The sequence below is a fragment of the Hippocampus comes genome, unplaced genomic scaffold (genome assembly GCF_001891065.2).
Source record: "Hippocampus comes isolate QL1 unplaced genomic scaffold, H_comes_QL1_v1.1 scaffold388, whole genome shotgun sequence".
Lineage (NCBI taxonomy): Eukaryota > Metazoa > Chordata > Actinopteri > Syngnathiformes > Syngnathidae > Hippocampus > Hippocampus comes.
In genome coordinates this window covers 186,181-199,616 of record NW_017804840.1, presented here as the reverse complement: position 1 = coordinate 199,616, position 13,436 = coordinate 186,181, and the positions used below count along the sequence as shown (strand labels likewise).

The 13,436-nt window shown below is 41.3% G+C and overlaps 1 protein-coding gene across 2 annotated transcripts in view; it reads right to left on the bottom strand.

The window, feature by feature from the left end:
* dicer1 (dicer 1, ribonuclease type III) overlaps positions 1–13,436 on the bottom strand; it is a 103,479-nt gene that overhangs the window by 77,228 nt on the left and 12,815 nt on the right. For both annotated transcript variants that reach the window (XM_019869994.1, XM_019870003.1), the window contains exons 6-10: positions 12,778–12,912; positions 6,527–6,687; positions 6,242–6,410; positions 2,729–3,201; positions 2,401–2,533 (exon numbers count right to left, since the gene is read on the bottom strand). In XM_019869994.1, the coding sequence (XP_019725553.1) occupies positions 2,401–2,533; positions 2,729–3,201; positions 6,242–6,410; positions 6,527–6,687; positions 12,778–12,912 (1,071 nt within the window). The remainder of the gene's footprint in view (positions 1–2,400; positions 2,534–2,728; positions 3,202–6,241; positions 6,411–6,526; positions 6,688–12,777; positions 12,913–13,436) is intronic.

Genomic DNA, 13,436 nt, shown 5'->3' with positions numbered 1-13,436 from the left:
ATCATTAATCTGTTTTTTTTTTTTTTTTTTTTGGTGAAGAAAAAAATGAGTGGACAGTTTTGGCTGTCTCTTCAGCATTTGCCTGAGCTGTCAGTGTCATGGCTTCCTTGTGAAAGCTGACGGGATCAGGAAATATTCAAAATAAGGCTACCTGGTCAAGGCTGTGAACCAACTCCCCGCCGCTGCCATCGTTAAAGCGTGTGCATGGTCACACCTGAGTGGGTTTTTTTTTCTTTTCTTTTTTTTACTTGAGATTCATTTTATGAGATTACTCGATTCCAAATATGGATACTTATGAAATTAATTGGTTCTGTAAGAAATTTCCTAACCAGAACATTTTTTAAGTAGAGACACGTTTTCTATGTAAATGCCCTAATCCGTTCCAAGGCCCCCCAAAAAGGCCCCCAAAATTTAACTTTTAATCTCATTTTTTTGCCCTCTTCAGTTCATGTTCTCTCTCAGGAGTGTTTTTTTTGCCTGGGGTTTTATAAAGAACTGATCCAAAGACATTTGCTTTTGTTGGCTTTTACCAATCCTTTGAAAATGCATAGTGAGCGATTGCCCAACTGGTGAGCACTTTTTCTGGGTGATTCACATTTACATAAAACTATCGGAACGCCTGATGGCCCGAGGGGCGAATGACGGGGATGCTGCATCGACATATCTATCCATCTCCACATGTAGACACAAATGGTAGAAGTCCCTCTTAGCCAAGGAAGATGCTCAGTAATAGCCAATGACATATAAGTATGTTGCTTTCAGGAAACTCTGATCTGCTGCGACTAGCGGCCCATACTGTATTTTTACCTTTCGTATCTTGATATTTCTTTCAAAACAACAGGCAATATTTTCCTGTTGAGGCGTTTCGTAACTTTACAATTTCGTATGAAGAGACGTTCGTAAGTGGAGGTACCACTGGACTTTAAAATTTGGAATTATCGCTAGCAAAGAAACAAATATATGGGCCTCTCAAATACAGTCGTCGGCCAATTTTTAAAAATGTGTGTATTTTAGGTAAATGATCCTGCTTGTGTCTTAACATAAATTTATTTCTTTGACCCTCAAGTACTTCCATGCCAAAGGGAACCTTTGCATCATTAATCAAGTCAAAAGTCGCTAAATTGCTGAACTACTGATCATATTCATTTCTCACAATAATCACCAACAATGATTTAACAAGGTAAGAAACAGATGCATATCAATATGCAACACTACTTCTATTAACCTCTGCAAGCCTTTATATTCTCAAATCTTTACCATTCCACGGAATGCACCATGTCCCATGAGAGCTATTTTTAGAACAAGCCTGCTGAGTACTCGTGGTCCTTCGGGACTACCTGGTGCCCACAAGTACCATGCTGAGCTGAGAAGAGCGGTGTGGGAAATAGAATTTGTCATGTACATGGCATCTAAGTGCTCTTCACATATTTTGAAAAATTCTCCAAAATGGCGGCCACTTGTCACATTTCTACTAAATGCACAAAAAAAAAAAGGTTATAGTGATTTTTTTTTAACATGGTGTAACATAACATCCATTACCATCCACTCTCTACAAAAATTCTCCTCTGTGTTTGTAGGTGGATGTGTCTTCCTGAGTTGCTCCAGCTCTCAGATATTTGTCATTGGTCGGCTTCATCTGTCTTGGCCCAGCCCCCATGACTGGGGTTTGTGATTGGCTTGCCTTGGTGCTGCATTTAACGGCAAACATAAAAATGAAGCTGGACATGCGGTTGCGAGTGGGGAAAATACTTATTGTTGATTTTGAGATATTTTGAACGTTCATGTGTTACTAGGTTATAGCGATACAACTATATTCTGTTCATCCCTAATACTGACTCAGGTGGTCTAGGCGTAAATCATTATCCATTTATAATCCAGTGTAGGACTTCAAACTATGCCAACAGATAGAGCAGTCACCATTCCCAGCTATTCTGGTCCATTTTATTCGGCACACAGTTTAGCACCATATCTCATTTCCCCATTTATTTTTTTTCATGTTTCCTTGTTTCTGTGTGTATTGCCCTTTTAATTGGGCATGGAGAAATAGGCTGCAACAACCTCATTGTTTGAATGTGTTGTTCAGGGCTGTAGTAAAATAAAAATTTGCATTGTTTAAGATTTTCCCCCATCTGAACCATTGCTCAACATATATATTTAAAAAACAAACCCTAAAACAAATCAACCCTTTAAAACATATTTAGCTTTGTGTTATTTATGATATTGATCTTAACTGTCTAAATGTGATATTGGCCCAGGTTTCAGATCCAGCTGCTACAGGAGACACATTTCAATTTTCTGAATATTTTTGTCATTATTACAGAAATACACTAAAAATGAGATGGCACACAGGTGAAGTGCACCAATACTTGGTTTGCTAGTATTCTTGTTGTGTTTTTATACCTCCTCTTGCTTCCTGAATTCCACCTCCATCTGCTTGTTCCTTGGCTGGTTTTTGCCAATGCTATGGCCAGTAATAAAGTTGTTGCTGATGTAAGCCAACTCTGGGTCCTGCTTTCCTGCTTCTTTGATAAGACTGAAAAGGAAAGGCAAAATATCACAGAAATTATAAATGGCATTTTGTCTGTGCTATAACACTGTACTAACAATCAGTGAGTGGAACATGTGTACAGAAAAAAATAATCAGATCAGGATTTATGATCCTTTTTGATCGATTGCACTGAAAACACTGCCTCTTACACCAAACAAGGGGTGACTTGGGTAAACCTACCGATTTAGGACTACTGCAGTGTAACGCCTCTCCACAAAGATAATTCCACATAGAATGTTGGTGAATGGCGAAGGAAAGTTGGCTTCACCCCTGTCTTTGGTCTCCACCTCTTCATCCTCATCTTCCTCTTCAGAATCACTCCAAGAAACGTAGTTGTCCTGATTGCGGTTGTTGTACCACTCTACACTCTCAAACTGTTGCCGCTCAAAGGGCTTGTATTCATGCAGGATTTCCAACAGACGGAGAACCTTTGGTGTGACAAACTTGAGGTCCAAGGAGGCAGGAGAGAAATGTTCTTCACAGAGGGCATGTACTTTTCTGAGAATGGTGTCGGTGAAGAGCAGAAACTTGCGGTTAAGCTCCCCCTGTTCATGCTTGATATACTTCTGGAGCTCACGCACCATGATGCCTGCTGCTTTGTCTGCACACCAGGGCCCCAGCACCTGCAGCACAGCCTTGCAGTCACTTAAGACCTGAACAAGACAAAGACGGTGTTAAAAAGAAGATATATTTTGAGGTTGTCATCAACAAACAAACAAATAAATAAATAATTCAATGGTCAAGACTCTTTTGGCTCCTCTTGATGTGGAGAAGTGGCTTGACTGTGAGCCCCTTCCAGATAAACAAGCTTCTCATCTTATCTGTAAGGGAGATCGCTCGACACACTGCGGAGGAAACCCATTTCATCCGCTTGTATCTAGGATCTTGTTCTTTTGGTCAATACCTAGAGCTCGTGACCATAGGTGAGGGTAGGAATGTAGATCGACTGGTAAATTGAGAGCTTTGCCCTTTGGCTCAGCTCTTTTCACCACGACAGACCGATACAAAGTTTACATCACAGCAGATGCCGCATCGATCTTCCGCTTCATCCTGCCCTTAAACTCCTCCACAGCTCTGATTGCATGACCAGAAGAGGGGACTCCACCCTTTTCAAACTGAGGAACATTATTTCAGATTTGGAGGTGCTGATTTTCATCCCAACCGCTTCACACTTGCCAGCGCACACCTCCAGTGAAAGTTGAATATCCTGGCTTTAAGAAGCCAACAGTACCACATCATCATCAAAAAGCAGAGATGCAATACTGAGGCCACCAAACCAGACCCCTTCAACGCCTCGACTATGCCTACAAATTCTGTCCATAAAGGTTATGAACAAAATCAGTGGCAAAGGGCAGCCAACCGTCACTGGAAATGAATCTGACTTACTGCCAGCAATGCGAACTAAACTCTAACACTAAACTCTAACTCGGCCTTCCTGTGTCGAGTTTGCATGTTCTTCCCATCCTGGATGGGTTTTCTCTGGGTACTGCAGTTTCCTCCCAAATTCCAAAAACATGCACGGTTAGTTAATTTATCACTCTAAATCAGGTGTGTCCAATCAATTCCAGTCGACTGGTAGTCCTCCGACTGGTCCCAAGTTGACCGTGAGGGGTGTATTAGGAAATGGAAGGGGGAAAAAAAGGATTTGGGTGTCTGTATGTGTGTTATCAATATGTATTTTTGTGTTGGTGTACACTGCACCTGAAGAATCCGATTAGTTTAACTTTCACAAATAAGGGGAGTAAAAAATAAATAAATAAATAAATAAATAAGACCTTTAATCTACTCTGTGGCATGACCTGTATCACGGAAAGTTGTTAGCGGTGAGCAGTCTGCAAATGCAGCTTGCCATCAGAGCTGGTGAGCTATATCAAAATTTTTGGGGGGTTTATTGTCATTCAAAGTTTATTTGATCTGCAATTCACAGATGGCAGTGTCAAACAATGGGAATCTGGAGCGCCAGGAGAAGTATTTTAAAACGGTAAATGTGAGCTACAATTGTGATGTTTCTAGAAAATAACACGGTGCAAACGTGCATCATTGCCTCCGTGTCAGGTCCCCTACTAAGGTAAGCAGGAATTTCGATTTTCCAATCTCAGTGTTGTCTTGTATTTAGTTGATTTTTTTTCTGTTTCGTCCATGTTAGGGTCTGTTATGGATGTTGCTCATCATGGCATAGGTGTGTGCGTGCATGTGTGAGAGTGTGCCTACGTGTGTTTGTATGCACCTGCGGTAACGGGTCAATCGCAGGAGGTTGGCCTCACCCCTGCTCCAAATTGTCCTTCGGCATGATCGTGAATGTGAATGGCTGTTTGTCTATGTGTGCCCTCCGATTGGATATAGTGAGGATATAGTGGTTCAGATAATGGATGGATGGATGGATTTGGTCATTAAAAACAGGATTAATGACACGATCAATTGTGAAAAAAAAAGTGTTGCGGTTATTCCGGTTAACACTAAGAAGTTTTGAGAAACGAGCTTGTCTCGATTGCTTTATCATCTTATTATAGATATTTAGCTGTTTGCAATGGCAATGATGAAAGTAACAACAAAGTTAATGGTGAAGAATAACGTGTGTGTGAAGGCCTCAACCTCCACAGAATAATAATAAAAATAGTAGTGTAGAATAACGTGAAGGACTCAGCCTTTACACAATGATATAAAATTAGCATTAATTTCAGGCAATTTAAGGAAAAATGGATAGGGAAAATAAATAGGGGACCTTTTTTTTTCAAAGTCCATATCCCACTGAGCGGAGGACAATTGCGAGTGGTTTCGAAGGCAGTGAAACTCAGAAAAAACAGTAAAACTGTTGTTGAATGTCTGGTGTACGTTGACCGAATATTTCTCGTACATATGCGGCATTGAACGAACCCTGACGTGAACACATTTTTCTACCTTTGCCAACGGTCGCAATTGTTTGCCTCTCAGGGGCCCTTTGTGAATTTTCTTGTTGTTCATTCAAAGACAGTCACGTACTTTGTTCATCATTACATCGGTGCCATCCAGTGTCCAGACTGAGTCACCACAGCTATATTTAACAGTATTTAAAGAACTAGCTAACAAATTTGTTTTGCCAGAACTCTAATTAAATGGCAGGTATTCAAAAATGTTACTTCAAGCCCTATTATATTAAATATAATTGTTGCACTTCACTGTATTTCTTGAATAGAAGTTGGACAACCACATATTTTTATTGGGACTCTTTCCTGCCATTGGATATTTGTGTTTGCTTGTATTTATTGATTGATTTATTTTTAGTTCATTTTATTGTGTGTTCTGTACAAAATACATATGAAAAAAAATACTTTTAGCTGTACTTTTTATACATTACAATATATTTACGGTTGACCTATTTGCAGGGACTAGAGACTAGGATGCCCCGCAAATAGCAAAAATCTGAGTAATATTGACACCAACTGTTTTACAGGTCCACCCATTTGGGAACAGATTTGCCTCCATATGTTCCCTGAGCTAATTGTATTCTGTTTTATTTATGTTTAACACAACATCCCAACTTCACTTGGTTTGTAGGTTTTGCAGGTGTAGGTTTTTGGTACAATGCAATTTGTTTTTGTCACAGTGGACCTGCGTCAGCTCTTCCTCCACACCTCACCGTGAAAAGATTATACTCGATGGCAGGAGACGCTTGAAGTGAATGAATTAAAAGCAACATGATATAATCATTCTGACCTGTCGAGGGACGACTGTAGGACCCCTGTCTTCTCTTGCAACAGAAATCTTACAATCATTCAAGAAGTCAAGAGCTCCATCTAACTCCACTTGTAGACGAGAGGAGAGCCCACTTTTATCCAGATAGGGGCCACAGTCCAGCACAACTTCTCTTGGCTGAGAGGCATATCTGGAATAAATTGAATAGAAAAGACATTTGATGTATTGATCGTGAATATATTAATCCCACACTATTTCATTGATTTCCATAATATATTAATCATGAAAATAATTATATTACAGGACCTGTCAAGAACTACAAGGTCAGTGGCAGTTTCCGCGCTGCTCTTCAGGACTTGCTCCAAATTCTGGATTTTCTGCTCAAGATCTGATGGGTTACACTTTCCATTCAGAATGGAGGCTGTGAGACCCAGAATACGAGGACTGCATAAACTGCCATCAAAAAGCTGCAGAAAGTGACAAAAACAAAAAACAAACCAAAAAAAAAAAAAATGCAGGGTCATCATCAAGAAAAGAAAAGAAAAACTATTCAAGATACAGTGGGCCGTTGTGTGCAGACTATCTTGAGTTTTCGGCTTTATTTTCTGTTTCTGGTGATTGGTCTTTTGCTGAGACTGTTGATGTACAAAGATATGGTCTGTCCCCTGCTCATTCCTGAACACACGGATGTAGTCCGTTGTGGCGCATTCGGGAATCCTGTCCATTCCTGTTTCCAACCAATTGTCGGCTCTCCCACCGGGATTCGGCTGTGCTGCCGTCCATGCTGCCGTCCATGCTTCCTCCAATGCGGCGTGGAAGCCCAGCTGCTGAGGGAGCTTCCTTGACCTTGCCGATTGAAGGAGTTGCACACTCCTACTGCTCCCACCAGGATAGTGTTATTAAACACCCGGTCGTTGACAAACAAAACCTTCATTCTGAGGGAGCTATTTCTTTCCAATGACCTGGATTTTCTCTGCCTGATAAGACTTGGGCTGGCAATGGTGAGTGCAGTGCGATGCGAGAACTATTATCGCCTGCATGTTCTTACTTGGACGCTCTGAGAAGTTCAGGTCGTGGTGGAGGAACAGCAACTATTTTTAAAAACTATTTTTTGATGGAAACAATGTACATTATATTCACCACATTGATCACCAGTTTAGAAGGCACTTTTTTTGAAGTCAGCAGGGCTGTTTCTGTGCTCTGCGCTGCCATTTACTGTCCAACATACAATAAGAATTTTCTGATTGGCTTTTCAAATCTTGCCAAAATCATACTGATATATGAACACATCCTGCTTCTGGGGGATTTTAAGATGCATGTGTGCTGGCAAACAATTCAGGGTGTGTCCTGCCTACTTCCCCTAAGATGGCTGGGATAGGATCCAGCACACCCGCGACCCTCATGAGGATAAGCGGCTTGTATAATGGATGGATGGATTAACGGATAATAATATTTTACAAGCACTTCAAAGAGGTGATCCGGTCTTAAAGTCAGCCACAAGTTTGCGAAAAAATAGAATGGGGAAACTAGTTTAGCAATCTACATCTTCACTCTCAAATGTCAACAAAGAGTCCTCCCAAGCCAGTCAGAATTGAACATAAATAGGAATAAAAAAACAACTAAACTAAAACAAGTAACAGAACCAACACTTCTCAGTGAGTCATGCAAATGGCGACAACATGACAGTTGGGTCGTTACAATGGAATTGTCGTCATCGTGTTTTTTTGGAATGTGGTAAAATTTGGACTCGAAGGCAGAGAAGCAAGCAAATTTCAAAAAGTGAAGAAAACGACCTATGGATGTTGTTAAATGTCATTTGCTAATTTTACCACACCAGTTTATTGACATATTTTTTAATCTTAATTCACTAAGCACGAACAATATTGTCATTGGCTAATACTCCCATGCCATGACTCTGAGACACAGTGCTCAAACCATTTGCTTTATTTTATTCTGATGCATTTCCAGTTAATTGAAACAATGCAGGAAAAGTATGCCATGGCTGTGTGAAACTCTCAATTCAACTGGATTTATACAACAACCACCGCTGTATACAAAGTGCTCTACATGGCGCAAGTATTATATATACACAACAATAACGGTAACTTCCGGGTTGAGTGAACACTGGCGCGTGTTGCTGCCGCTGCTCACCCGCAATAATCTTTTTTTTTTTTTTTTTTTTTAAGGGTTTTTTTTTTTTTTTTTTTACGGTTTACTGTCGTTTCTACGGTTTACTCTCATCATGGGAGAAACCCTTCACTCCTGTCGCAATTCGTTGTGGTTTTGGTCGTCGCACGGTTGTCCTCGGTCGCGCTGTCTCGGCGTCCTGCCTGTTCGGCTGTCGGACAGGGCCCCGTGCCTTCTCCACCCCTCTGCCTCCGTGGTGGGGGTCGACGGGGCCTGTGTCTGGGCTATGCTGCTGTGGACCGTCCTTTCACTCCTCCGTCTGCCCGTGGGGGGACTGCTGTGGTGCTCGGTGGCGGGGCTTCTTGGGCTCCGCTTCCGGTGGTCGGGCTCCCCGCCTGCGCTGCACCGCTTCCCGGGCGTCGCTCCTCGTCCTTCCTGGAGGTGCATCCATCACGGATCTTGTCGGGGCTTCCACCTTGATGGCTCCAGGGGCATCACCTCCTTTTGGTCGTCCTCCCGCCGGCCACGCAGAGACAACGGCAGAAACGGCGGCCGATCCGCGGACTACGGCTTGTTGGCCGGCCTGGCTGGGTCGGCTAGGGCTCATCGCGACGACAATGTTGCCGGCGTCAACTATTTAAAATCGTAATTGAAAATCGCATATTCAGTTTAAATTCATCTCTCCCTTTATTATTTATAATTTTATCTGTAGTTTTAATTGTTCTTGTTTTGGTTGTAAAGTGTCCTTGAGTGTCTTGAAAGGCACTTATAAATGAAATGTATTATTATTATTATTATTATTATTATAAACAATAAACCAATATATTTACAAAGACAGTAGAAAGCACACACACAGTAAAACTAAATCAAGTCTGAGTCAGGCTTAGTCAAAAGTCAAAGAACAGAAATTAGTTTTGAGATGAGTTTTAAAGATGGGCAGTGAGGGGGCTTGCCGAATGTTCAGTGGGATGTCATTCCAAAGAGAGGCACCAGCAACGGAAAAGGCTTAATCCCCTCTGGGCCTCCGCTGAGTTCTTGGTACCTCTAATAACGTCTTGTCCGCAGACCTGAGGCACCAGGCAGGTGTTTAGGGGCAGAGGAACTCAGAGAGGTAAGGTGGAGCGAGGCCATTTAAAGATTTGAAAACAAATGATAGGATCTTAAAAAGAACTCCAAAATGTATAGGGAGCCAATGAAGGGATGCCAGTGTAGGAGTTATGTGCTCCCTCTACCAGTCAAGAGGCGTGCAGCAGCATTCTGAACCAACTGGAGACACTTAATGGAGGATTGGTTGGCTCCAAAGCAAACTGCATAACAGTAATCCAGCCGGGATATGACAAAGGCATGAATTACTGTTTCAAATTGCTCATGAGAAAGGATCCTTATGACAAGGATGTCCATATAACAACTGGTCTGCCAGCAGACCTCTTGGACTTTGGAGCCTCGACGGTCATCAATCACCCGTCCCTACGGTCGTTGCCCCCACCTCGAGGGTGGCGGTTTCGGGCGGCCTCCGGAGAGAGATGACGAACTGTGCCTTTTCCTTTAAAATGTACTTTTTAACTTTGCTGCTAGATACTGTAATCATGTGGATTTAATCAACGTTGGATTACAGTACAAATTGACTCGGTCTCACAACATATTACCGCACTTTCAACATCCTGGACAAGAGCGTGACCAGCGGGACCTGCGTGGATTCTTGTCAGATTTGGCAGTAGAGAAAACGTAAACAAAAGCAGGGCTTCTGAGCTAATGCCTCTCTACTTCCAGCATCAGATCCATAACACAAAATAGCTGAACTGGAACTACTGGATGTAATGGATAAAAGCTCTGAAACTGCACTTTGGCATTACTGTCATAATAGTAGTTAATACTTGTTGGAATATAAACAGCAATGGCTTGTTGAAGTGTAGCTATGGCGAGTGATATTTTTAATACAGTAAATATTCCCATCCCCGGATTCTATGAAAAGTAAAATGTCCTTCACCCGTAATAAAAACCTGTGCATTAACATTTTGACTACGATATTACGCGTTACCGGAACTTCCGTAAGCGGAAATTCCACTAGCCGTAACTCGGATGGAGGCGTAATGCCGCGGGAGCTGAAATACACGCAACGCCCACCCGGTGCAACGGAAAGACAAACGTTTTCACTTCGCGTTTTTCGATCATCAGATCCGAAACGACGATGTGTAAGTGAGTTTTTATTGGCGTGCGTTTTATTGTAATTGTGAATGATTTTAACTTGATTCACTTATGTCGTGTAGAACGCAGCACTAGCTTAAAAGCAGCACCCACTCGACACGACAGAAGAAACATGTTCGCTTCGCCATTTTCATTCATCAGATTCGAAATGATGACGTGTAAGTGACTTTTTATTGGCGTGCGTTTTACTGTAATTGCGAAAGATTTTAACTTTATTCACTTACGTCGTGTAGATCATCTAAACGTAGAAGAACTGTAATGACTGGAGCGGAGCGAGTGAAATGCATCCGTTTGAGCGAGGCCGGACACAAAGTTAAAAACATCCAGCAGACACTTGGAGTCGGAAAGACACAAATCTACGAAACTTTAAAAAAAACAAGGCATCGATTCAACTCCTGATGACAAGCCACCATCCAGCAAGGAAGCAATGCAAATGGCAACAAAAAATCCTTCAGTATGCCCAAGAATTACCAGACATCGGTGATCAACGGGACAGTTACTTGCAACTAGCAAGAAAACTGTATGACACGCAGGCAAACATTGTCATAAACCAAAGAATGCATCCAACAAAACAATCCAAAATAGACACATTTTTTTCCCAAGACAGAAAAAAGTAAACATTAAAATACTGTACATATTTTACTGTTGTGATTTTTTTGGACACACCTGTATTGCAGTTTTTGTTATATAAACAGTTTTTGGACAATATATTTTTGTATTTTATTGATTGTGTTGTTACACGTGCATTTTGTCAACATATTTGCAGGTTCATGAAGGACATGTACCATGCTAATTTCCCAAATGAGGAATTTTTGTTATCACGACAAATTGGACAGCGCAAACTCGAGTCCGCACTAGAGAATATTTACTGTAATTTGTTTTTATTTTGGTCCTTAAATGTCTTCACCTGAAAATGACCTTTAGCCATTAGTTGGGGTCTTGCATTTATTTGAAAAAAGTGTGTGTGTCTGTCTGTCTGTCTGTCTGTCTATGATAATATTACATATCCATTCAATAAAAGACTCCTATGTGCAGTCCTGCTACAATGGTCTTTGATAGAATTTTAAGAGTAGGAAAATTAAAATGAACTTTTCCAGAAGTGAACTTCTATAGCTTAGCAGCTCTGTGAATGTGATGTGGTCAAAAATGTTGGTGCAACTAACTTTCGCGGTTGCGCAACCAAGAAGAAGAAGAAGAAGAAGAAGAAGAAAAAAAAAAAAAGTTGGGCGGACCAGCTGAACCACAAAAAGTTACTCTAGATCAGGGGTGTCCAAAGTCGGTCCTCAGGGGCCGCCGTCCTGCCTGTTTTCCAGCTCTCTCGGGAGCAACACACCTGATTCAAATAATCAGGGTCGTTCTAATGCTGCTTCAGAGCTGGCTGATGAGCCATCATCTGAATCAGGTGTGTTGCAGCCGGGAGAGCTGGAAAACAGGCAAGACAGCGGCCTCTGAGGACTGACTTTGAACACCCCTGCTCTCGAGCCCCCGAGTAGCCTCCATTATTAGAGGGTTGTGTCCTGGTTGAACACAATGTTAAAACATTGTTTTAATGGCCCAGCTTTTCTTATGTGTTAAGGTTTCCCTCTGAAACGATCTTTCTGACATGTATGTGTCAAGACTGGAGTTGTCCCGATAAGGTCCGAGTTAACAAATAATAAACATATATTCAGTATTTCCACCCCAAATCTTTGTGTGTGAAGAAAGACGAGTCTCTGGAGTCATGACCCCATGAAGTATGATGTGGAACAGAATGCAGACAGTCAAACAGGTGCCCTGACTGAGAATTTTCTGCTCTTCTTTCTATTTGAAGGAACACGTGTCCTGAGATTATTGGAATTGTGTGTGGGGTCTCCAACATGTCGTTGGGAACCTACTATGTCACAAGTTGACAAGTCATATTGTTTCCCACAGATCTTATCAATTGGTCAGTCCAAACGTGGGTGCTATTTTTACAAATTATTGACTCATTTAAAACATTGCTCTTTTTGATGATGCAATTGTAATTAAAAAAAAAAACTCATTTTGGGGTCTCCTGAAAAGTGGTGATTCTGGAGGTACGAGGACTCGCCCCACAGCAGCGAAAACAATCATTTACGAATTGAAAAATCTGAATTTGTGTACCAGGCCCAATTTACCCAAGTAATCATAAAGATTACACACAAAATGAACACACAAACCCTTCAAAGTCTGATTATTACATTATTTTCTAACACTTACACACTCACCTTCATTATCTCACAGTAGGGGTGATTGGTGATGGCAAGATGACAATCGTCAAAAACCAACAAGTTGATTTTTGTCAAAGGTAAGATTTGATTCCTCAGTATATGCAGGAATATATGGCAAGTCATTACCAGCACCTACAGCATATGAGATCAGAATGACAGAGGAAAAAAAATATGTCAATGTGAAGAATCAAGTTTCTGTGACAGATCTGGAAAAACGTAAGTGCAACTTATCTGACTCAATCGCCTATTCAGATACATAGACAAGGGCATCACTGGCTTGAGGGCAGTTCTTCAGACTACTTTTTGTGACTTTAGATTATTGCATTCTCAAGTGTATAGAAATATAAAAGTAGAGAATTCGACTGATTTTTCTACTGAGTGATCGGGAACCCGTTATCATCTCGCGCCACAGTGTAAGCCTGTAGAGATACCACACCAACATGCTGTTTACAGAATATCTCAAATATCTCTCAAGTAACATAATTGATTTCCTAGAGGTTATTGCATTTGCAAAATTTGAGACTATACAGTAAATATTCCCATCCCCGGAATTCTATGAAAAGGAATATCCTTCACCCAGAACAAAAGCCTGTGCATTAACGTTTTGACTACGATATTACATGTTACCGGAACTTACGTAAGCGGAAATTCCACTA